The following is a 23,396-nucleotide window of genomic DNA, read 5'->3' on the forward strand; positions in this document are numbered from 1 at the left end:
AAGGATATGGCGACACGGGCCATAATTACCTAATGAGCCAAATACGTCACGGGATGAATGCACGGGGACCGGGCAAGACCGCCTTAGGCAACAAGGCAAACCTGGCAGGCGTCAGTCCAGGCATACGAAGATGCATGACATGGCAGTAGTTACAGAGTACTGGGCGGGTCACCTCCAGCCAGATCGATGAATCATCTTTACGACCATTGGCATCGGGATCCCATTCTTAATCTTCCGCATTTACTCTTTCCAGGGAGGAGGATAGGATCATTCCAGACAAGGCGGGTCACTGCGGACTAGTATCAATCCTCGGGCTGGCGATTACCTGAGCTAAGCGGCGACTATTGGTCGCCATTGGCAAGCGCAGCAGTCAATATCATCATTACAGGACTATCGAGAATTGCCTCCATTCCCGGTTTGTCGAATTTTTAATGACTTCCTCGTGCGACTGAGCCACCGGTTCCCACCCAGCGAGCAGCTAACTGGGACTAGTTCGCCCTTTAACCCCGTTAGTTAGGGACAGGCGTCGGTAGGTACGAGCGATTGACACTGACTTGACACTGACACAGACTGACAGGGACCGGCAGGACCAGGACTAGGCGCTGTCCCCTCCAGCGCGCGCGCGGCGCAGAGCGAACGGTCATGCGTGCCCATAGATCGGGGCCAGCTTAGTTTCACCGCAAAGCAGAGGCATCAGAAGAAGAAATATTCGGGTTCCCATCGCTAGGGACCAGCCAACCCTGGAAAATTGCCGCCTTCTTCGCGCCCCTTCGACAACATCACCCTCTCAGCCCCGGCTGCCGGCGTTGGAAAACGTGCCTACGACGCCCGCCTCTTTTTCGACCTCTATTTTTCCACCTCGCCTTTTTCTTCGACTTCTTCGACTACACCCACACAGCCTCTGCTTTTTCCTGCCCGGGAAAGGAAAGACTTCTGCTCCCTTTCAGCAGCCCACCCACCCCCACTTAACCTTACAAAATTCTTGTGCCAGGAAGTCGATATATTCGCCCACCCGTCGTCGATCGCCCACCAGCCGAGACAAGCAGCGCCCTTTCGACCTCCCCCTACTTAAACTGTCCCATCGCCCTCGTTGCCTTCGTCGGGCGGACGACACGGCGTTGACCTTCTCACCACCATGGCGGGTATCTTTCGAACGATCTATGACTGGCTCCTGAGGATGTTCTGGTAAGTGGGCCGGCGTCCCAATAAGTAATCGCTTTTTCTCCGGAAATGGTCCCCCCCCTCTTCGGGCCGTCCCCGCAGATAAGGAAAACATTCCGTTTGCTAAGTGCCATTATATATTTTGCATCCGCAGGGCGACGGAGATGGATGTCACCATGATTGGCCTCCAAAATGCAGGCAAGTCCTCGTTGCTGCGTGTGTTGGCGGTATGTCTCTTTCCATCTCAACCGAGTGCGCCACTATCTTATCGATCATCATCGCTAATCTGCCGGCATAGGGGGGCGAGTTCACTGTAGAGTAAGTCCTCAAGGTGTAGGGCCTAGCCGGGCTGCGTGGAGTTTTGTTTGTCGGGCTAACCCCCATTTCAGCTCCATTCCCACGATCGGCTTTAACACGAAACGGGTCCAAAAGGGCCATGTGACTCTGAAATGGTTGGTGACCCCGAGTTGGGCGTTGAGCCCCCTGTTCGCGATGTTTCTAACCTCTATCCAGCTGGGATCTCGGTGGACAGCCGCGGTTTCGACCGATGTGGGAGCGATATTGTCGGGGCGTGAATGCGATCGTGTAAATATCCCCGGCCCTCTGAGACGAGACGCGGTAGACCGGCAGCGCTAACCATCAGGTCAGGTACATCGTGGATGCAGCAGATCGTGCCGCCTTACCAGTGGCCAAAGAAGAGTTGCACGAGCTCATGAATAAAGAAACGCTCAACGGAATCCCGTTGCTGGTTCTCGGGAATAAGTCCGACCTTCAAGACAAGCTGTCGGTTGATGATCTGATCCACGCGATGGATCTGAAAACCATCACCCATCGCGAAGTGAGCTGCTATGGCATTAGCGCCAAAGAGGAAACAAACCTCGATGCGGTTCTGCATTGGTTAATTGCTCGCGCCAGTCGATGAAAAGACTGGCGGGGGGAATTGCCCCCGAAGCGTGGTGGGATGGACCCTTGTCGCATCCCGGAGATGGAGGACCTGTAGACTGCAAACCATGCGGCTCGCCGCCCCGACGTAATGATGTGAACGACGTGAACCAGGCACATTGAGCTTCAGCGTAACATTTTGTCCGATCTTCAGCAACTTGCCCCTGTCATGGAGTCATATGGTGGTTTATGTCAATGATGTCAGTTTGTTCTTTGTGTATTTTATGTTCCCCAGGCGCATTTCAATCATGAAAAATTCGGCGCCCGAAGTGAGACTTCAACAAATGAAACCGCGTGAGCGGATGCTATGGCGTTGCAAGGTACTGCATGGTTAGTTCAGTGACGGAGAACGCCTGGATTTGGGAGAAATCCAGGCGCAACAGGCACATGATTATGGGTCCAAAAGTAGCATCCGATGGTACATCAAGACCGGTAGCTGGGAGAAAAGGGACAAAAGGAGATCCCTCTCCGCGACGAGGTAAGAAAGGAAGGAGAGGGTAGGCCATCTTATTTAAGAGCATCCCCATGGGAAAGCAGGATGGCCAACAGGGCCACACACAGACCAACTGATGCGTTGGCATTGCAGATGCGCAGACGGGAACTAATCAAGCCTTCCATACCAATCCAGCAAATCCAACCCCGCCAACAACACCAGCGAAGGTTTACGGCTTCTGGGTTCAGTATCACCTTCTGGACGATTATAGGCAGACGACTGGCTCGCTAGCCGTCCACGCTGCGAATCGGTTGCATGTCCATTGGCGCTGACCCTTTTGGCTACCGGGGGTGGTGCTCCATAGTAAATACTCGGTGTCGACCGAGAGGAACAACGGAGTGACTTGGACGAGGAGGTACTTCCAGTCGGCGCCCGCGAAGCGCATAGCCCAGGTATCTTAGCCGGAGTAGTACCTTCTACTAGATACTGGTAGCATTCCTTGTCACTGACCTACAGTAGCCTCGAATCGGTGATCTGGATGACAGGCGAATCACCAGGCTATCTATTCCCACCATCAAGATGAAACATGAGCCATCTAACCCGAATTAGTGCCGAGAAGTGGATTCATCCGTTCACCATGCTGCGATAAGCACTAAAGATTAAAGAGCTGTAGGCCTTCGCTTAGGTCGCTTTTCCTGGCCATCGGGCTCGATGCCTCCATCATGTTAGTGAGGTTAATGAACATCTTGGCAGAGTTATGCGCGCATCGCCGGATACTTTTCCTCGTATCGATCTATTATCTAAGATGCTGGAGGCGAGAACGAGTCCATGACACTGCCCAATGTCTGGTTACGTGATATCCCACCAAGTAAGCGCCGGAAAAGGCAACCGGATCTACAACGGAGGACTCCGTTCTGAATAGGATTTTTCCGGCCAGCCTGAATACTGGATAGAGTCCAGGTCATATTGCATGTGCAGGTTGAGAGCAGGAGCGGTCAAGAGGCCATGTTGTTGTCAGCGTCTGGGTGCTCCATGAGGGGTTTAATCTACCAAGTAGAAACACGGAGAACCGAGGCTCAAGTCGTAATACATGCCGACCGTCAATAGAAAACAGTGTTGGCGGCAGTCCCAAACATGGCCATGCGCAGAGGCCTTGGTTCTTGGTTGAGTTTCGGAGAACTCAGGAATAGACTGCCAAGGGTGGTACCATCCCCAAGTCGACAGGAGAAACGCGAATAGAATCGTGTTGGGCCCGGAGATGGAGGACCGTGAATTGGAGGAGGTTCGAAGGTCGAACAGGCACCCGAATTTTGGAGTGGCCGTGAAGGGCCAGGATAAAGACTAAGACGGCGGCGAGGGGCGCTAGTGCCGGTCGTTGCAGTCACGGGCCCACCTGATGCGATCCAGTCTGCCGAGCCACCAAGGTTTTAGTCTGGTCGATTAGTAGATATCTGCTTAGTCTGTCAATCATGGAAGTCAAGCAGGAACAGCATGAACATTGTGCGTAGATCTAATGAATCACGAACCGCCCCTACCGTCGGGACTCGGGTATACACTCGCCCACCTCCCCTCCCCCCGGGATGATACACTGCCTACTACTTACCATCCGCATGTGTCGATGTGTCAAGTGGTTAGGAGCTGCTGGCAGGGTAGACTACGTACGACGCTTGTGGGGGGGAATACTACGTCAAACACTGCCGAAGTGCCTTTAGGATTAGCACCAACGGACGGACGCTCTAAAGATTTCTTCATGGGAATAATTGGTTCATAAAAGTTGGCTTTATGCCTGGTTTGAGGTTGAGTTTTTTTCTAATCGATCATCATCACTCGCCGTATAACTGGGTAATCTGCCTCGACTTTGCCCATTTTTTCCTTCGCCCCCCGACCACCTCACCTGGACTGGTATTTAGGTTACTTCCACCGCCGCCCAGGTTGCCCAGCCACTGAGCCACACTGGCACCGGCTCCCAGCCCTACCTTACCCAATCGTCAACCGTCCCCATAATTACTTACCCGTGCAGTTCCTTTCGCTTTGTTGCTGCCTTCAGACGCCCAGAAGAACTTCACTGCTTCTTCCCTTTCCCCCCCTACCTTCCTCCTGGTTTGAATCCCTTTCTTACCTTAAGCTCTCTCTCGAGTGGTTGCGATCCTTCTTCCATAAATTTCGTCTCTCTGAACCTTCATCGCATACTTTCCATCCACCTCGCACTAGTTTTATTGTTCCCTGTGCCGCCTGATCGACGTCATCTTCCGCCCCCAGGCCTCGGATAGAGAGGTGCAGCCACTATGGGTATTCTACTTCGTCGAGACTGGTATGTATCTTGTCTGCCTGAACATCCCTGGTCTCAGGGCCTTCAGACCTTCTAGAATTGCGATCGACCCAGGGTTGTACCGTCAGATCGAGTGGCTGACCAACTTTTAGCTATGACACTGTCAACGGCCGGGTGTGCGATGGCAGCACCTGGTATGACTGGGGTCGCTGGATCGCTTTTGGGGTAATTGTTGCTGTGGCACTAGTCATCTTCTTTCTCTTTGCGTATGTACCTTCTCCTTAGTCGGCGTTTTGGCTGCAAGCTTACCGCATGGTAGATGTTACAACGCCCGCCGTCGGCGCAGACAAGGGCTTCGTCCTCATCCCGGCACTGGATGGCTTGCTGGCCCGCCTCCCACCTTCCAACAGTCACAACAACAACAACAAGGTCAACGACCATACTACGCAGATCCCTACTACCAACAACAACCGCCACCTCAATACACCCCTCAGCCGCAAGCGTACGGTTATTTTGGAGGGCAGCAAACCGGAATCGAGTTACAATCACCACCAAACGCATATCACGGTGGCGAACGTATATACCAGGCACCTCCAGGACCTCCTCCTCAGACTTCCAAGGTGTAACGCTCGGCATCGCCCACCAGTGAAACGACTTTTCTCCCCAGATACCAGATTCAAGGGGTTCCTTGATCGACCATTATGTAATTACCCAGGCGTCTTTGATTATCGGTTATTCGAAATGTGGCTCTGCGTCTCATAGCGTCAGGCTAGGAGGGCATACCATAGGGAATGTGTGACGGGTTTATGAGTTTCCTTGTGCCTATTTGCTAAACTCCTTGCTACTCATACTGTAATGACTCGTCAGGGTAGTGCTCTCTTCTCTACATCATGACATGCAGCATATTCACTCATTTTCTTCTTTCTTGCACTGCAATTATTGACTGCCTGTGATATATGATTTGTTTAAAGCGATATTGGCGAATTTGGTCTATACCCACGTCAATACTTACAATGAAGACGAACCATTCCAACGAACGGCGTTTGTCATCCAGTGGACCCCATCTGCCAAGTGCAGGTCTATCGATGTCTGCCTCTTCCAGGTGGACTCGCATCCTATTCTCCAACCTAAACCCACCAGGTAAACTAGTTTACTAAGGGGCTGAAAAGCGGTCAATGTTCACCCCTTGGGACGTTCACGCTGAAGTCAGTCTACGTCCTTTTGACTTATGGACGGGTACTAGGAGATCTCTTATGGTTCGGAAAATATTTACGGAGTATGTAGGGACTCAATAACAGTATATTACGAGAAGGATAAGCTTCGATCAAGGGTGTGACTAGATGTAGGGATGCTCGTCTGCCGTCCCAAGAGACGCACCCATGTATGTCACTTAAGCTGTAGTGGACACTGCGACCACCAATAAGATTGGCCATTATGCTGGAGCAGGAGAAATGCAGAGGCGGCCGTGGGTGGGATCGACAGCAGTGGAGAGGGTCCGGCGAGGAAGAAACGGGCGGTTTCAAGTGTTGTTTAGCTGGGTTCGAGACAGATTAGCCCTCCTCGCCCGGTACGAGGATGGTAATACAGCGCTCGCTGCGTGGGGAATCAGGTACGGGGGCGTAAATACGAGTTCGCTCGCCTGCTTCAATTGCGATGGGCGAGTGGCTCTCCGCATGCGCGCTGATCTCCTGTTCCTCTTGGCCGTCTGCTTGCTTCTTATCCTCCCCCAGCCAATTTAAAACTATTCGCTCGCTGTTTCGACCCCGTCGTTTCTTCTTTTTGCCTTCTTTCAGTGCCCCCCTCCTTCGGCCTCAGGGACAACCCCCAACGACGTCCTTCTTTTCTGGTCCTTCGTTCCGGCCGAGGAGAACATTAGTTGTCGCCTTGCAGATTCCCTGGCGATCTGCACATGATCGATAACTCATAATTCCTCTTGGAGGCGCGGCGGCGCACTGCTTCTCGGAGCGCACCACCACCACCCCCATCATCAGTCATTTCCCTTCCAGTCGGTCTTGATCTTACGATTCCGATCTCTCTCCTTTCTTTTTCTGCTTTGGGAAGACACTCCCTTTCCAAGAATAGATTTTCCCTCACCCTTGTGTGCCCCTCCCTCAATTATTCTGAATCGCCCTGTTAAGCACTTGCGCTCTCTCAATCTGTGCAACAACAGTCGCGCAACGTCGCGAATCGAACCACTCATTACGCGAGACCGACCTAGCCATACGAAGCAAAGCCAGATGAGTCTCTGGTAACCAATCATTAGAATCATTCATTTCGAGTCGAATTGAGTCACGAGAAGAACTATCCCTTGGGGCAACGCCGCTTATCTCACACCGTTGCTTTGCTGCATTACATGATTACGCCAGACGTGTCAGGAACACGCGCAGTACAAGAAGGTTTCCGGCTAGGAACCCATCGCTCCATACTGTCTCGGATCGGCTGTGGGACTCGAGAGATTGCCGGTGGATCACACAGACCTTGTCAGAACCATGAGCCCGGTGGATAAGACACCCGTCCCATTGTGGGCGAGGAGTGTGGTGAGCGATCTTAAGTCTGATGCTGAAACGTTCACCAGTTGGGACAAATGCATGTCGAAAGCTTATTGCAAGTATGTTGCTGTGTTCACGCTCTTAGTCTGCTATTTTCTGACTTCAAGTGCCTAGGTGGCCGGTTATCGTTGCTATTATTATCGCCGCACTGATTCTCCTCTCGGTCGTTGCATGCGTGATCAATTGCCTATGCTGTGGGGTGCAATGTTGCAAATGCTGTTGTGGATGTTGTTCGTCATGCTGTCCGGCTCCCCGGAGAAGAAGGAACAAGACGAAGCATTTGGACGAGCAGTATGATCAGCCGCCTCCAATGCCTGCCATGCCAACGGTCCCGGCCATCAACAATGCCTACCAATCACCCTACCAGCCACAGGCACCGCCTGTGTACCGGGGAGCCGAGGTAGCACGGTTTGATACACCGTCAAGTCCTGCTGGCGCGAAGTTTGACGAGGACGCATTGCCCGCCATGCCCACGTGGGACAACGCAGTAACGAAGCGGGTCGAAGATGGGGCTCATGGAGAAGCTATGGAGATGAAACCTCTTAACAACCCCATCCAGGAGCCTCGTCGCATGCCATCTGCCGCCAGGTCCCTCGGGGGTGGCTATATGGGCCCTACGCCGTTAAGAACCGGGACGCCTGCTAACTATCATGCTGAACCTCGAGGGTATGATGGATACGACGGACATGATGGACAGGACACATATGGCTACCACGCGCCCGGCCCAAGGTCTCCGCCACCCATCTCGCCGTATGAGCACCAGCCGTATAGCGAATACCCTCATGAAGACCGCTTCCACTCCATGTCGCCGGCCCCTACCTACACCTCGCAACCACCTTATATGCATATGGACCCGGCGCAACCGCATCATTCGCCTATGGACGGGGCCCAACCGTATCATATGCCCATGGACAGCGTGCAGCCGCCCTATGTGCCAATGAATACCTCGCAGCCCCAGTATATGCCGATGAACAATATGCAGCCCCATCATATGGCACCGGAACCCACATACGGGCAGCCAATGCCGATTAACAGGACATATTCCCCTGCCCCAACACTTCACTCGGCTATGAATGCTCCTCGTCCAATCCCGTATCGCCAGCCCTCTCCCGGCTTCAACCAGGCACCGCCTTATCGAGGAATGTCTCCGGCTACTCCTGTGTCGCCACCACCTCCATTCACTACGACCCCTGCGCCTTATGAAGCCAATGAACCGGGCAGGCCCCCGAGTCTTTTGCAGAGTGGGCGCAGGCCTACCCCCAACTCGTACAGGGATCTTTAGGCCGTTTAGCCTGCTTTGACAATTTTAATCTTGTCCAAGACTGGGCCGTGACCGCGGTCCTGGTCCCACTTTTGGTGTGTCCATTGATGGCTTCAAAAGTTACGTCGTCTAGGAATACATTTGGAGGACCCGTGGTCGTGAAAAATTGACCTACGACGCATTCCGCAACGGACGTCAGGTGAAAACTGCAGTCCAGAAAAACTGCACCAAGCCACATTGCAACGACTATAGACTATTGGATAGTGATGCCATATCCTAGCGTCCGCCTTCTCCTTGCGACCAAATAGCCATGTCTTTCGCTTCACGCGAAGAGCCTGACGACCAATATCCTGGTTCTTCAACCCCCCCCCCCCCCAACCGCTTTGTACATACCATTTACCTTCGTGTATCTGGCCCGCCCTGACCCTAACCTTCCTGCATGATGTATGTCTGAAACAATGATGGAACTATAACGAACGCACCGGTACTTTTGTCATGCTTGCAGTTTGGGTGCCTCCAAAGGGGCTTGTTTTGCATAGAAATTTGGAAGTCAAGAATAGACACCGCTGATTCGGTACTGTCCTTTGTTTTTTGGGAGTGATGTTGGGTTGTATAGTACGATGAATTAGTCAAGTAGTACGGAGTACAATGCAGGAAGTGGCTCAATATATATGGGTTGAAGACGCTAGAATAGTGCCGGCAAGCTGCAACCGGGGATACATAAATGCGAGATGATATCAGGTATTATCTGCAAGATTGATCAGATAGTGCTACGCTAATGCGTCTCGGCATCGCGGAGACAATTATTGCCTGCGTTCTTGAGCGTTGCATCGCTCAAAAGGGAATGAGAAGCTTGGGCCACATAAATCCACGTGACTTCAATTCTAATCGCATACGGCTAGCGCTGGCCGCCCGTAAAGCCCGGCGGTGAACTAATCTCCGCACCGGAAGAAGGTTACCGCGGGCCCGATGAATTTTTTTGTCTATACTACTACTGAGGAGAGTTGGAGATACTCCACCCACTTTGAGATCCCTACGACTCTACAACGACGCTGCTCGTGTTTTGTCGCCATCACATCCCACGATGGTCGCAGCGTCGTCGTCGTCTTCGCGGGCCAAGCCCGTGAAGCGTGTGAAAGGTGGGACGGAGACAACCAAGTCGCATCGATTCGAGCCGTTTTCCCAGCGAGTCGCAAAGTTGAAGATCGACCCGATTCATCGCGTGCGCCGACCCAGCTTTGGTGAAGATGCCGATGAGACATCCTCCTATTTTCGCTCCGCCTTCGAGCACTGGACCGAGCTGAACCTGTCCGACAATTTCGTCCAATTCGCCCGCCGAGTGAACCCGCTGTGCGAGAGCTTGGCTCAGATCCTGTACCATGAGGAGAAGATTATGAACTATTTGGTGGAGTACATCGAGAAGAGGGATAAGTTGTCGATTGAACCGCTTCTCGGTCTTCTGGCCCAGTTCGCGCGCGATTTGGGCGTCAGGTTTGAGAAGCATTTCGCGACTGCGGTCACTTTGGTGGCTTCCGTCGCTGCGAGCCATCCTGATGTCGAGGTCGTGGAATGGTCCTTCTCTTGTCTTGCTTGGATCTTCAAGTTCCTTTCCCGACTTTTGGTTCCGGATCTTAGACAGCTTCTAGGTATTATGACGCCGTACCTTGGAAAAGAGCGCCAAAAGTCGTTTGTTACCCGCTTCGCTGCCGAATCGATGTCGTTCCTGATCCGCAAGGCTGGTTTGGTGTATTACAAGAATACAACTCCTCTTCAACGCGCCGTATCCTTCCTGCTCGAAGACTTGCGCCAGACTGTTGGGGAGGATAAGAATGTGGAGATGTACAAGGATGGTCTGATGGCGATGTTCGCGGACGCCATCAAGGGTGTCAAATATGGCATTCATTCCAACGGAGGCGATATTCTCAGCTGTATCCTGGACAACATCTGCACCGGCGATGACTTGCAGAGTAGTTTGGGGCTGGAAGTCGCAAGCGGAGTGGTGACCAACATCCTCCACAACACTACCGTCGATACCTTCGAGCCAATTCTTGATCTTGTTAGATCGTATATCGAAAAGAACTGCACCAAGGGCGATAAGCAGCACGCCATCGCTTGCTCTCGACTGATTTTCGTGTGTGTCACCACTAGAAAGGGAACGCGAGTGAAGAACTGGAGACCCGTCCATCAGACACTACTTCTTCTGCTGCAGAATGCTGCAGGTGCGCCTGGTGCGTACGCTGAAGCTATCCCTCAGCTTCTCACTGCCGTCGCATACGCGCTCCAAATATCACCAATGGATGAAATGCTGCCGTTCATGCGCTCGATCATGGATGCCGTATCGAATGACAAACTCTCTACGCATTTTCTCGCATTCTGTGCCACCTTCTCCGAATGGGGGCCAGAGAGATTCCACAGTGTTGTCCTTCCTTATTTCCAAAAGTAAGATATTGATCCATTGTATCCCTATGACTATCTAACGTCGACATAGGTTTGTCAACACATCCTGGAAAGAACACGAGGACGAGCTTTGTCTGTCTTTGCTCCGTCTGAACCAGGCCGGTTGCATTACGTCCGAGGTAGCCAAACCGGGGTATATCACTTGTCCCGCATCCTGGAAGTCTCGTGTCAAGGACACGTTCAACAAGCCTGACCACAGCGCCACCGAGGTGACCCTCCTTAACGCCTACTCTAAACTCCCCAGCGCCTTGTCTCTCTCGACCGAACCTTCTCTCATACCCGAGATGACCAAGACTCTTCACGGTCATCTCGTCCGCGCTCTGAAGAAGAAGAGCACTGATCCATCGGCTACAACCAAGTTTTACCTTGGCCAGGGGTTCAAAACCTACGTGGACCTTGCTACCACTGCTGGTAATGTTGACTCGGCCCTTTGGGACCGCATCAGCAAGGTAGCGGCACAATACTCTCGTCTTCCGGCCTTCCTTGAGGCCACGCTGGGATACATTTCCGCCTGCAAACAGGACCTTGACCTGCAAAACTCGACGATCGAAGTCTTTGCGGAGGTTCTAATCTCTAACCTCAGCGGTCCTTCCCACAAGCTCCGCCTGCTGTCTTTGAGGATTTTACGGGAACTTGTTCTGGCTTCCGGCGAGGATGCCGAGCTTATCTCCACAGCCATTGAGATCGAGGAGAGCCCATTGACCCTGCAAAGTGCACGAGTTCTGGCAATGCATGTGCGTAAGCTTGCATTAGCTTACCCGCAGGTGGTTTCGCGCAGATGGATGGCCAGGCTACTTCCCCATTTCTGCTTTGGTTTGTTGTCAAAGAAGATGGCGCCATTGTGGGATGATGCTGCATCTGCCTTGAAGTCTATGAGTGAACTGCCTGAGGGGGAGAAGATCGTCTCGGATCTCGCATTCCAGTGGCTCGATGAGAGAGGATCGGGCGAGGCAGCTGCGGACGCCAACGATGAAGAAAGCACTGAATCCTATGTTGGTGGTCACTATACATGCTCCAACACGATGAAGGTTGAGGATATTTCTGCCAAGCATTTCGAAACCCCCGAGCAACCTGCTACAGCATTGTCCGACGGGTTCGACAAAGACCACACGTTCTCAGGCGTTATTCCCGCTTCGCCTAGGACCCAAGCTTTGCGTGTGCTCAACGCTGTACCGAATATTGCTGAAAAGAAGTCTCGTCAGGTCATTCCCCTGTTCCTTTCTTGGGCCCTACGTGATGAGGATGACGGCCCCAGTGCGGAATCGAAAGATTCCAATGTGCCCTATATTCCCTGGGGGTTCCACGATCGGTTGGCGTTCCTTGGCCTCCTTGGGCAGTTCCTGAACCCCCGTGTGTTGTTCAAAGCACCTGAGGTCCATGAGGCGCTTCTTGGGTTGCTGTGCCACGGTAATTCTGAAATTCAAAAGGCTGCACTCAAGGCTCTTTTCACGTGGAAATCTGGAAACATCACTCCTTACCAAGAGAACCTTCTTAACATCTTGGATGAGTCGCGATTCCGGGATGAGCTTTCTGTGTTTGTTCGGGTCGGCGGAGATGACAGTGTGATCGAAGAAGGGCACCGGGCTGAGCTTGTTCCTGTGCTTCTCCGGCTTTTGTATGGTCGAATGATCTCCAAGGCCGGTGCAAGTTCTGGCCAGGCAGGCCAAGCGGGTCGCAGAAAGGCTATTTTGAGAACGTTGTCGCAGTTGCCTGATAATGAGTTCGAGATCTTTATGCAGGTCTCATTCGGAGCGCTGGGAGAGCTCGACTTATTACAAAACAATCAAATCAAACAGCAGGCTTTCCAACAAGAACTTGTTTCCCCCAGACGCCAAAGCGGTTTGCTGAAGATGATTGAAACCGTCTTCGAAACGCTCCAAAGCCGGGTGGCTCCTTATGCCGAAAAGTCCCTGCAAGTGGTTCTCTACTGTCTCGTCCGGGCATGTCGCGAGATAGAAAAGGATCAACCTACGCCTGCTGCCGATTCGCAAGAAGGACGTCTGTTGACCGTTCTGCGCAATATTCGTCACACTTGTATTCGTTGTCTGGAGCTTATCTTCTCCACCACGCAGGATCAGGATTGGTCGCCCTATGTCGGTGCCATCTTCGAGGATGTTATCAACCCTAGGATCGAGAACTTTGCAACCGAAACTGCTCAGGGTGTGTCGGGTCTTCTTCGACTCTTCCACGTCTGGGCTTCTGCTCCTAGGTCTACGTTTTATCTTGTCCAGCACAATGACGTTGTGTTGAAGAAGGTTGTGGACTGTCTCGGCGTGGAGTCAGCTCGTGACGAAGTCAAGGTCTTTGTCATGGACGAGATTCTGGTGCCACTCGTCAACCTCGCCACGGGCAAGGAGCTGCAAGAGCAGGAGAAGATAAGCGACATTCCTGCCGATGAAATCCGTACTCAGGTCCTGTCTCCTTATATCGAGCACACCCTGTCTCATCTCAGCAGACTGCTCAAGCGCGGCCCTTCCCGGTCCGTCTTGGTTTCTGGCGTGCAGGCGCTTTCTCTCATCTCGCCATGTGTTGAGTCCTCGAAAGAGACGTACAGTCTCATCAGCATCACTACCTATCTACTCCGTCAACCTCCGGACCGTGTGTCCCCCAAGACCAAGTCTGGCCTGCTACGGACCTTGGAACATTTCTTGCCCCTCTTTGACCCCAAGGAGGATGCTACTCTCTCCGGAGAGGTTTTCGAAGCTGTGTCGTCCATGTTCGATTACTTCAAGGACAATGCCAACAGAGAAATTCTGGCTAGGGTCTTCACGGCCTTTGCCAGACGGGATGAGGAGCTCGTTCAGGTCGCTTCTCTTTGCGAGGACCTCAACTCCGTGTCCATGAAGAGGCTCGAAGTGGATTATGAACGTCGTCTGCAGGCCTTCCGGGAGGTCAACGAGAATCTTTGGGACAAGCTCAACGCTAAGCAGTGGCGGCCTCTTCTCTACAACATGCTGTATCAGGTCAAGGATGAGGAGGAACTTGCGATCCGGTCGAGCGCTTCGTTTGGTCTGAAGCGTTTCATGGAACGGGCTGTTCTTCCCACCGGTGGCGATGCTGAGGATTTCGAGCCTCTCGTTACTGAGGTTTTGTTCCCTGCTCTGCAGGGTGGCATTCGCCAGAAATCCGAGCTCATTCGATCCGAGTTCCTTTCCGCTCTTGGATACTTCGTCAAGCTCAACCCCGAGCGTCCGGCTGTGAAGGATATGCATGTTCTGCTTGTTGGTGATGACGAAGAAGCGTCTTTCTTCAACAACGTTCTCCACATCCAGCAGCATCGTCGTCTTCGGGCCCTGCGCCGTCTTGCCAGCGAAGCAGCGAAGGGGAACCTTCAGGCTTCGAACATCAGCACAATCTTCATTCCTCTCAATGAGCACTTTGTGTTTGATGAGGAAGCTGACGAGGCTGACCATAACCTTATCGCGGAGGCTGTGATCACTATTGGAGCCCTGGCAGAATGGCTGGATTGGAGTCAGTTCAGGGCTATCTTCCGGAGATATCGTGGTTACATGCAGAGCAAGTCCGACATGGAGAAGAACATCCTCAGGCTCTTGGGCAAGATGGCTGATTCTTTGACTAACGCCATGAATCAGCATGCGGCCATCAAAGCGGCTGCTCAGGACGGAATGGATGGGCTGGAGACTTCTGCGCCGACTTCTACGCTGGCTCGGTCCATTCCCTCTGTCACCAAGGTTGCGAATGAGTTGACGACAAACTTCACCCCTCAGTTGACTGATTTCATTCACCACAAGAATGAGGCGCAGATGAGTCTGCGTCTACCTGCTGCCGTCACGACGATCAAGCTTCTTAAGTTGTTGCCTGAGACCGACATGTCAATTCGGTTGCCACCCGTTCTTCTGGACGTGTGCAGTATCCTCAAGAGTCGCACCCAGGAAACACGAGACACTGCCCGGAAGACGCTGAACGACATTGCCCTGCTGCTAGGCCCGCCCTACTTTGGTTATATCCTCAAAGAGCTTCGGACTACTCTCACCAAAGGTTACCAGCTTCACGTGCTGTCCTTTACGGTCCACTCAATGCTTGTCTCGACAACGGATGATTTCAAGCAGGGCGACCTGGATTACTGTTTGACGGACTTGAGCTCTATTGTGATGGACGACACGTTCGGCACTGTAGGCCAGGAGAAGGAAGCCGAGGAGTATGTGAGCAAGATGAAGGAAGTCAAGAGCAGCAAGAGTTTCGACTCTATGGAGCTGCTGGCGAAGAACTCTACCGTCCGGAACTTGGCGGGTCTGGTTCGGCCCCTGCAGTCGCTTTTGCGGGAAAAGCTCAATTCCAATATTGTGAGGAAGGTCGATGAGCTCCTGCGGAGGATTGGAGTCGGTCTGTTACGGAACCCAGGTGCCGAAAGCCGCGATATCCTGATGTTCTGTTACGAAGTCATCAAGGAGACGTACAACGCACCGGCCAAGGTCCAGACACAAGTCACCAAGACTGCTCAGGAAGAAAACTTGTTGATCAACCTTCACGGATCCAAGCGGGGCGAGAAACGCGGTACCACGTCGTCGTACATCCACAAGTTGACGCGCTTCTCCCTTGACGTCCTGCGTGCTATCCTCAGCAAGTTCAGCTCCCTGCTCACGCCGGCCAATTTGGCCGGATTCATTCCCATCATTGGCGATGCCCTGGTCCAGGCCCACGAGGAAGTCAAGATCTCGGCTCTTCGTCTGTTGTCGACTATCATCAAGCTTCCTATCCCGGAGATCGACAGCAACTCTCATGTCTACTTCACCGAAGCGGTGAAGGTAATCAAGGAGGCCCCGAGCACGAACACTGAGGCCGCGCAAGCATCGTTGAAGTTGGTCTCGGCCATGCTCCGGGAGAGAAAGAGCACCAAGCTCCGAGATGGACATCTCGCTTACCTCCTCCAACGTGTTACCGCGGATATCGAAGAGCCTGACCGTCAAGGCGTCACCTTCAACTTCATCCGGGCGGTTATGGCACGGAAATTCGTGGTTCCTGAAGTGTACGAACTGATGGACCACATCGCCACCATGATGGTCACCAACCAGACTCGCTCTGCGCGCGATCTCGCTCGCGGCACATACATCCATTTCCTGATCGAGTACCCGCAAGCCAAGAACCGCTGGACCAAGCAGCTCAGCTTCCTGGCTAAGAACCTGGAGTACAAGCACCAGGATGGTCGCCAATCCGTCATGGAGGCGATCCATATGCTGTTGGCTAAGACTGGCGACGAGCTCGCCCAAGATATTGTCAGCACCTTCTTCCTGCCGGTGGTCATCGTCATGTCGAATGATGACGCGCCTGAGTGCCGTGAAATGGCTGGTACCCTGCTGGGAGAGCTCTACACCCGGGCAGACCGGGAGCAGATGAAGGCCATGCTTGCCCCTCTTCATACCTGGCTGGAGCAAACGGACAACATGCTTCTGACCAGCACCGGATTGCAAGCCATGCGGATCTACTTCGAGGTGGAAGGCACCGAAAAGGACAAGGAAGCTCGGTTCGTCGTGGACATGCTCCCGGCTATCATGCAGCCTGTCCTCAAGGCCGAGGAGACCGAGAACTGGCAAGCTCTCTACTTCTCCTTGCAGCTCTTCTCCAAGCTCTGCAAGTCTGTTCCTGCGATTGCGCTCGCCAAGGAGCGCGCTAAAATCTGGGCCGCGATCCGTGAATGCCTGTTCTATCCCCATGCCTGGGTCAAGACCTGCGCCGCGACCCTCGTCGGCACCTGGCTTGCGGACCTGGCCAAGCACAACGCGGCAGAAGGATACGGCTCTCTCCCGCTGGCTGGCTCCACGGGATTGGCGCTCGACAAGGACGCCATGTTGCAGCTGATCCGCGCCAGTTTGCGCTCCCTTCGCACTCCTGCCGTCAGCGAGGAGCTCGCCATGCAGTCCGTCCGCAACATCATCTTCCTCGGCCGCTGCTGCGCTCAGAACGGCCTTGAATTCCCAAAGGCCGGTGGCAAGGACGCCGACTCGGACGTCAGCGATAGCGAGGACGAGGCGAACGACGACGAAGCTGAACGTCCCGCGAACGCACCTAAATCCGCGATTCGCTACATCTTCGAGCAAACGTCTTCCATCCTGCGTCGGGAACTGCTTACCACGCGAGCCGAATCCCTGATCCCCAAGACCGCCTCCATCGGTCTCTTCGCCTCGCTCTGCCGACACCTCGAAGTCGAGCAACTCCACGAGTCGCTCTCCGTCATCCTCCTCCCTCTTCTCCACATGACCGACAATACCATCCCACCCCCTCGGTCCTCCGACGAAGTCTTCCGGGAATCATACAAGGGCCTGGTGTCCAACTGCCACGAGGTGCTCGACATCATCCAGAAGAAGCTCGGACCCACCGAATACATCACCCAAATGGCGAAGGTGCAAGACGCCATCAAGGAGAGACGGGAAGGACGTCGTGTCAAGCGCCGCATCGAAGCCGTCACCGAGCCGGAGCGGTACGAGAAAGACAAGCGGAGACGCAACGACCGCAAGCGCGACAAGAGAAAGGAGCGGGGTGCCGAACATCGCAGTCGGAGACGTGGTTGGTAGACGAGTGGTATGATTGGTTGCATTGGAATGGCGTTGGGAGTAGGAGATGATTCCATTTGAGTATCGTACAGATATTTTCTTTTATAAAAGTACAGTGTATGTTGGAGCAAAGTGTATATACTTTCCTTCCTCCAGATTTCTTCTTCCAAAATAGATATCCAAACACCACCATAACGCCTCTAACGCTCACATTTTCCATCTATCATCAAAACCACCCCATCCACCCCCACTCACTCATCCTTTTCCCCCTCTCCCCCAGCAGCCTTAACACTCCCATCCTCCCAAAACTCCATATCCCCATCCACATACCCCCTCACGACCTTCCCACCCTGCTTCTTCAAAATATCCTCCAACGTACTCTTCTCATCAAAGAAAATCTTCAAATGATCACTAATGACATGCCGATTCTCGCACGACGGACACTTGATCAACACCGTGCCGCGATGATAGCCGTGTTTCGAGATACGGTGCGAGGAGCGATGTCCGCACGGCTTGCACGTGAAGGTGATTTGGTATGCGGGTTCTTGTTCTCGGCGGAGACGGTTCGCGGCGGCGTTTTGGGCGGTGGTTTCGGGGGTGCTGGTGCTGGTTGTTAGGGGTGGTGCTGTGTCGTTGTTGGTTTTGTTGGGGGGGTTGGAGGAGGAGTTGTGGCGGGTTGAAGTGAGGAGGTATGTTGAGGTGGAGAGTCGAGAGTGAATGGATGGTAGTGTTGGATGTGAAGGACGATGACGGATCAGGTTCGAGGAGAGAGATCTCGAGGACGAGCGAGGGATAGATACGCCCTGAAGACCGCGAAGACCCTTCGAAAGGAAAGTAAACGAACGCATGATCAAATAATTTTATTTATCGTCACCCTCCTAAGCAAAAGATCTGTGATTTGCGGAATCGTTCAGCGGCAGGTTGTTCCCAGACGAAGGAAAGATGACGATGTTGGGCCGGAGTTTGCGCCGGACTTAGGTTCTTCCAGCTGTCTGGGCCTCCGCGGGCCTTGGAGCGGTTCTTCTCGCTCCTGCAACTGTCCCGACTGAGCGTCCAGTGATTGTTTACAGTGACAAGGGTTGAAGTACGACCTGGTGGTTTTCTTAAGTTCTTTTGAAAGGATAGCTGGTTCGTTTGATTGGGTGTCGTGGTGGATACGTCACTCTGGCCTTTCCGGAGATTTGCCCCGCGCGCTTTGGTTGTTTGACTTGGATGGTATCTGGTGAGGTGGGGAGTTATGGCTTTGAGGGCGAGGCAGAAGATTCGCGCTCCGCGTAGGGTGAGTTTATCTCTTCTGTCTTTTCGTTTAGGCTGCGGATGGACGGTGCAGCTGGCCTGGTGGAGGGTTCGCACGGACAAGGTTCCGTCCGATAACGGCGAAGGTATAGAACGTTGGCAGTAGCTAATGAAGATCAGGGCCTGACAGTCACCAAGACGGACGATTTCGAGACAAATTGGAAAGACTTGTCGACGTCGTTGAGGAAAATTCACACCAAAGATGCATCCAACTTGTCCTTCGAGCAGTTATACCGCAACTCATACAATATTGTGCTGATGATGCGTGGAGAGGAACTATACGAGCGGATAAAAGTGCTGGAACGAGAATGGTTGGAAGAAGAGGTGCAGAAGCGCGTGACGGCGTCGATTTCGCCCAGTTTACTGCTGGCGACGCATGTCGATGTGCAAGATCAGGCGAATGAACGACGAGAGGCGGGAGAAAGGTTCCTCGCGGTGCTGAAGGAGGCGTGGGAGGATCATCAGCTTTGCATGGGGATGATTACGGATGTGCTTATGTACATGGTGGGTTTATCTGTGTCTGCTCGATCTGCTCTGCTAACACTCGCAGGACCGAGTCATGTCGACGGACCACCGAAAACCATCGATTTATGTTGTTGTCATGGCATTGTTTCGAGACCATGTGCTTCGTTCGCCTATCAGGCCGGATACCAAGACGACCGTGTACGATGTGCTCGAATCGACCGTGCTGTTCATGATACAATTGGAGAGATCGGGGCACATTATCGACCGGCCACTGATCAGGCATTGCATTTATATGCTCGAGGGTCTTTACGAGACGATCACCGAGGAGGAGTCCTCGAAACTCTACCTGACTGTCTTTGAACCGGCATTCCTGGAAGCCAGCAGGAAATTCTACCAGGCCGAGGGACGGCGACTACTAGAGACCGGAGATGCCGCCACATTCTGCAAGAGTGCCATGGATCGTCTGTCAGAGGAGACTGAACGGTGTATCGACACGCTGTCGTCGCTCACGGAGGCCAAGATCAAAGACGTCCTGGATAATGAGCTGATCAAGAACAACATCGCCGAGGTGGTCAAGCTCGAAGGCACTGGGGCCAGGAACATGCTGGACAATGATCGGATAGACAACTTGCGAAGTATCTACGTGCTCAGTGCGCGGGTCGACAGCAAAAAGACACCGCTCACGACTGCTGTGCAAAAGCGGATTGTCGAGATGGGCAGAGAAGTCAACGCCTCGGCGATTGCATCCGCAGCGCCCAGCAAGAAACCTGAAGCGGGCGAAAAGAAGCCCAGTGAGAAGGAGAAGCCGGTGAATCTGCAGACGGTAGCTGCGATCAAGTGGGTGGATGACATCCTCGCCCTCAAGGCAAAGTTCGACAATATCTGGCAGAATGCGTTCCAGTGCGATCAAGTCATGCAAAGCGCTATCACGAGCAGCTTCTCCGAGTTCATCAACCTGTCCCAGGGTGCGGCTGACTCGCGCAGCTCGGAGTACCTGTCCCTTTTCTTCGATGAGAACCTGAAGAAGGGCATCAAGGGCAAGACGGATAGTGAGGTTGACACATTGCTGGACAACGGCATCACTCTGCTGCGGTATATCAAAGATAAGGACATGTTTGAAGCATATTACAAGAAACATCTATCCCGTCGTCTGCTGATGAAGCGCTCCGTGAGCATGGACGCAGAGCGACAGATGATCTCGAAAATGAAGATGGAGGTTGGCAACCAGTTCACACAGCGTCTGGAGGCCATGTTCAAGGACATGACCATCTCCGAGGACCTGACGTCGAGCTACAAAGAACATGTCCGGCAATCCAGTGACCCCGACCAGAAGAAGGTGGAATTGGATATCAACGTGCTCACCAGTACGATGTGGCCGATGGAGATCATGTCCAACGTGCGAAGCGAAGACGTCCAGCTTTCCTGCATCTTCCCCAAGGAGGTAGAAAGCGTCAAGCAAAGCTTCGAACAATTCTACCTGGGCAAGCACAATGGTCGTAAGCTGTCGTGGCAAGCCAGCATGGGCACAGCCGATATCCGCGCGACGTTTCAACGATCGAATGGCAAGACCCAGCGCCACGAGCTGAATGTCTCTACCTACGCCATGATCATTTTGCTGTTGTTCAACGACGTGCCCGCGGGCGAGTCTCTCACCTACACCGAGATCCAGGCCCAGACGCGTATTCCTGACCACGATCTAATCCGCAACCTGCAATCGCTTGCCGTGGCGCCCAAGACGCGAGTCCTCAAGAAAGACCCGATGAGCAAGGACGTCAAGCCCACCGATAAATTCTTCTTTAACCACGACTTCCAGAGCCCGTTCATGAAAGTCCGCATTGGCGTAGTCAGCGGCAGTGCCAACAAGGTCGAGAACCAAGATCAGCGAAAAGAAACCGAGAAGAAGATGAGCGAAGAACGCGGCGCCAGCATCGAGGCAGCTATCGTCCGAATCATGAAGTGAGAGACCCCCCCCCCCTCCAACATCCCATTGACTTAGCTAACCCCCACAGACAACGCAAGACTCTCATCCACTCGCAACTAATGAACGAAGTACTCACGCAACTATCCGCGCGATTCGTCCCCGACGTGAACATGATCAAAAAGCGCATCGAGAGTCTCATTGACCGCGAGTATCTGGAACGGGTGGAAGAAGACCCCCCTACGTACGGATACGTCGCGTGACGTGCCAGCAGCAGCAGCCTGTTTCTTCTCTTCGCAACGGTTTCTTTCGTCTTTTCTCTGTGGGCGTTGATCTCATACGTGAGAGCATGATCTTGGACTTAGCGACGACGGCGCACGGTGGGATATGAATGGATCCGATTAGCCATAGATCTTTGTCTTGTCATACTAGTATCTTAGGTATATGGTATGCAGCGGAGTGCGAGGGAGTAGTTTGACGAGTGATGGTATTGATATGACAATGGCAAGACTTAGTATCTCGAACCAACCCTACACATGATAAAGACAAACAGTAATAGGTATCCCACCAACGCCACAAATGCATGCCCCATCCCAACCCCAACCCCAATTTCAACCCAACTCCTCACTCACCCTCCACCTCCACCATCTTTCCCCTCCCCCAACACCCTTTCCCAAACCCCAACCCTCCCCAATACACGCGACACGCGAAGAAGCAATCTAAAGAACCTCCACCTCCCCCCTCCCCCAAGCCCCCCTAACCCCCTCCCACCTAACCGCCCAAACATCCCCCATCCGCATCGTCGTCCCCAACGTCTCCCTCTCAACCCCATCCCCCGGAGGCACGACAACCCGCACCTCCTCCCCAAGACACCTCACAAACACGACCTCCTTCTCCTCCGGCCCCTGCACCATACTCACGCCCCCCGCATTATCATCCAACCGTCTCAGCTGCGGCGGGAACGAACCCAGAAATGACGCCCCGTAGTGTCCGGCTAGTAAGGTCTGATGCGCGTGCAGGAAGGAGACTTCTTCTTTGGATAGGGGGGATGTGGGTTCGTGGGGATGGGGAGGGGCGGGGATGGAGTCTTCTGGTTGTTGTTGATGCTGCGAGTCTTGAGACTGAGATTGCGAGGAGGGATGGGGTTGTTGGGATTGGCGGGAGATAAGGAGGAGGTAATGCATGCTATGGGCGGTGAGTTTCGAGAGGCGTTGACGGAGAAGAGAGCGGATTAGGTATTGGGTTCGGGAGAGGTCGGTTTGCAGGATTGAGAGGGTGAGGTTTGTGGTTGCTGCGTTTGTGGTTGTGGATGCGGACATGGGGTCTGTGGAGGAGGCGGCGAGGTCTTCGATTTGGGTTATCTATTCTCATTGAGAAGGGTATATGTTAGAGGGAGTAGAATGAAGGGGGCTGGGGATGGGGGGGGAGGGAGGTATACCTGGTTCCTGACGCGGTCCATCATGCGCTCCATTAGAGCAGCCGGCCATGGGAGGAGCTCCGACACGCCGCGCTCGGCGACCCAGAAGCGCGTTAGTAATTGGTGGTCGAGGGCTGCGGATTCTGGGGTCGAGGCGTCCGGCCGGTCGACCGCGGCGAGAATGTCATCGATGTCCATGGTGTATTGTGCTAGAAGTAGGAGTGAGGAGGTGCATTGGCGGAGCGTTGAAGGTCAAAAGTGGGATGGAGGAAGAAGCGGAGCGGAACGAGAGCGGGTCTCGGGTTGTTGGCTCCGCCGCGGAGACTGCTGCCTCAGGCCGTAGCCGGTTTACTTTGTCATCCACAGTACGGAGCACAGTACGGAGCACAGTACGGAGCACAGTACATGCTAGTTAAAGTTACTGAACTAAATCATCATGTTCATTCATTGTCCAACATAGGAAAAGTCTTTTAACCTCCACTTTCCCATACATAGTCGGGTCAGTAACCGACCAAGTGGGTTTGTATGTACACCTGCACGCACTCTCGGCGTATATTAAGCCTCTGGCAATTTCTCGGGCCACCGAGTAGCATCGTGCATCACATTATCGTCTACCTGACGAGCCGTACGTCGATATGTACTGTGTGGTACGGCGGATTGCACTCCCTTGGCATTATACAGGAACCGGGGAGGTCAATTAAAAGACAGTAAGGAAAACA

General features: G+C 53.4%; 8 protein-coding genes across 8 annotated transcripts; 5 read left to right on the plus strand and 3 right to left on the minus strand.

The window, feature by feature from the left end:
* The first annotated feature begins 715 nt into the window (after positions 1-715).
* Positions 716-2,257, plus strand: BO80DRAFT_66872 (ADP-ribosylation factor-like protein). The gene is made up of 6 exons (XM_025724691.1): positions 716-1,185; positions 1,316-1,388; positions 1,460-1,479; positions 1,551-1,613; positions 1,675-1,746; positions 1,810-2,257. Exons 1-6 carry the CDS (start codon positions 1,136-1,138, stop codon positions 2,081-2,083), a joined length of 552 nt encoding a protein of 183 aa, XP_025575698.1. The 5' UTR covers positions 716-1,135; the 3' UTR covers positions 2,084-2,257.
* A 2,105-nt stretch (positions 2,258-4,362) lies between these two features.
* BO80DRAFT_424923 (resistance to Congo red protein) lies at positions 4,363-5,842 on the plus strand. Its single transcript, XM_025719398.1, has 3 exons — positions 4,363-4,847; positions 4,958-5,071; positions 5,125-5,842. Exons 1-3 carry the CDS (start codon positions 4,822-4,824, stop codon positions 5,429-5,431), a joined length of 447 nt encoding a protein of 148 aa, XP_025575699.1. The 5' UTR covers positions 4,363-4,821; the 3' UTR covers positions 5,432-5,842.
* A 917-nt stretch (positions 5,843-6,759) lies between these two features.
* On the minus strand, positions 6,760-7,184 carry BO80DRAFT_67005 (uncharacterized protein). The gene has a single exon (XM_025724692.1). The coding sequence runs from the start codon at positions 7,072-7,074 to the stop codon at positions 6,793-6,795; it is 282 nt and encodes a 93-aa protein (XP_025575700.1). The 5' UTR covers positions 7,075-7,184; the 3' UTR covers positions 6,760-6,792.
* Positions 7,185-7,294: 110 nt separating this feature from the next.
* Positions 7,295-8,636, plus strand: BO80DRAFT_354852 (uncharacterized protein; the record flags this gene model as incomplete). Its single annotated transcript, XM_025715725.1, has 2 exons — positions 7,295-7,413; positions 7,469-8,636. The coding sequence occupies 2 exons, from the start codon at positions 7,295-7,297 to the stop codon at positions 8,634-8,636; spliced, it is 1,287 nt and encodes a 428-aa protein (XP_025575701.1).
* A 1,063-nt stretch (positions 8,637-9,699) lies between these two features.
* BO80DRAFT_464624 (putative HEAT repeat protein (DRIM)) lies at positions 9,700-17,602 on the plus strand (the record flags this gene model as incomplete). Its single annotated transcript, XM_025722665.1, has 2 exons — positions 9,700-11,054; positions 11,104-17,602. 2 exons carry the CDS (start codon positions 9,700-9,702, stop codon positions 17,600-17,602), a joined length of 7,854 nt encoding a protein of 2,617 aa, XP_025575702.1.
* A 43-nt stretch (positions 17,603-17,645) lies between these two features.
* Positions 17,646-18,495, minus strand: BO80DRAFT_424925 (DNL-type zinc finger protein; the record flags this gene model as incomplete). The annotated part of the gene is made up of 1 exon (XM_025719399.1): positions 17,646-18,495. A coding segment is annotated over exon 1 (593 nt), but the record flags the coding sequence as incomplete, so codon positions are not given.
* A 104-nt stretch (positions 18,496-18,599) lies between these two features.
* On the plus strand, positions 18,600-21,781 carry BO80DRAFT_406506 (cullin family protein). Its single transcript, XM_025717760.1, has 4 exons — positions 18,600-18,860; positions 18,998-19,381; positions 19,428-21,298; positions 21,352-21,781. The coding sequence occupies exons 1-4, from the start codon at positions 18,819-18,821 to the stop codon at positions 21,521-21,523; spliced, it is 2,469 nt and encodes an 822-aa protein (XP_025575704.1). The 5' UTR covers positions 18,600-18,818; the 3' UTR covers positions 21,524-21,781.
* Positions 21,782-21,979: 198 nt separating this feature from the next.
* On the minus strand, positions 21,980-22,929 carry sld5 (putative GINS DNA replication complex subunit Sld5; the record flags this gene model as incomplete). The annotated part of the gene is made up of 2 exons (XM_025717761.1): positions 22,699-22,929; positions 21,980-22,621 (listed from the first exon to the last, which is right to left on the minus strand). The coding sequence occupies exons 1-2, from the start codon at positions 22,873-22,875 to the stop codon at positions 21,980-21,982; spliced, it is 819 nt and encodes a 272-aa protein (XP_025575705.1). The 5' UTR covers positions 22,876-22,929.
* Positions 22,930-23,396: the final 467 nt, after the last annotated feature.

Source organism: Aspergillus ibericus, assembly GCF_003184845.1.
Source record: "Aspergillus ibericus CBS 121593 unplaced genomic scaffold BO80scaffold_18, whole genome shotgun sequence".
Lineage (NCBI taxonomy): Eukaryota > Fungi > Ascomycota > Eurotiomycetes > Eurotiales > Aspergillaceae > Aspergillus > Aspergillus ibericus.

Excerpts from the sequence above, each read along its gene's own strand:
- BO80DRAFT_66872 (XM_025724691.1), top strand. The coding sequence starts at position 1,136 with ATGGCGGGTATCTTTCGAACGATCTATGACTGGCTCCTGAGGATGTTC. Across the intron at positions 1,614-1,674 it reads GGCCATGTGACTCTGAAATG|CTGGGATCTCGGTGGACAGC; the intron begins GTTGGTGACCCC and ends ACCTCTATCCAG. Across the intron at positions 1,747-1,809 it reads CGGGGCGTGAATGCGATCGT|GTACATCGTGGATGCAGCAG; the intron begins GTAAATATCCCC and ends CCATCAGGTCAG.
- BO80DRAFT_406506 (XM_025717760.1), top strand. The coding sequence starts at position 18,819 with ATGGCTTTGAGGGCGAGGCAGAAGATTCGCGCTCCGCGTAGG. Across the intron at positions 18,861-18,997 it reads AGATTCGCGCTCCGCGTAGG|GGCCTGACAGTCACCAAGAC; the intron begins GTGAGTTTATCT and ends AATGAAGATCAG. Across the intron at positions 21,299-21,351 it reads GCTATCGTCCGAATCATGAA|ACAACGCAAGACTCTCATCC; the intron begins GTGAGAGACCCC and ends TAACCCCCACAG.
- BO80DRAFT_67005 (XM_025724692.1), bottom strand. The coding sequence starts at position 7,074 with ATGATTCTAATGATTGGTTACCAGAGACTCATCTGGCTTTGCTTCGTA.
- BO80DRAFT_424923 (XM_025719398.1), top strand. The coding sequence starts at position 4,822 with ATGGGTATTCTACTTCGTCGAGACTG. Across the intron at positions 4,848-4,957 it reads ATTCTACTTCGTCGAGACTG|CTATGACACTGTCAACGGCC; the intron begins GTATGTATCTTG and ends ACCAACTTTTAG. Across the intron at positions 5,072-5,124 it reads GTCATCTTCTTTCTCTTTGC|ATGTTACAACGCCCGCCGTC; the intron begins GTATGTACCTTC and ends ACCGCATGGTAG.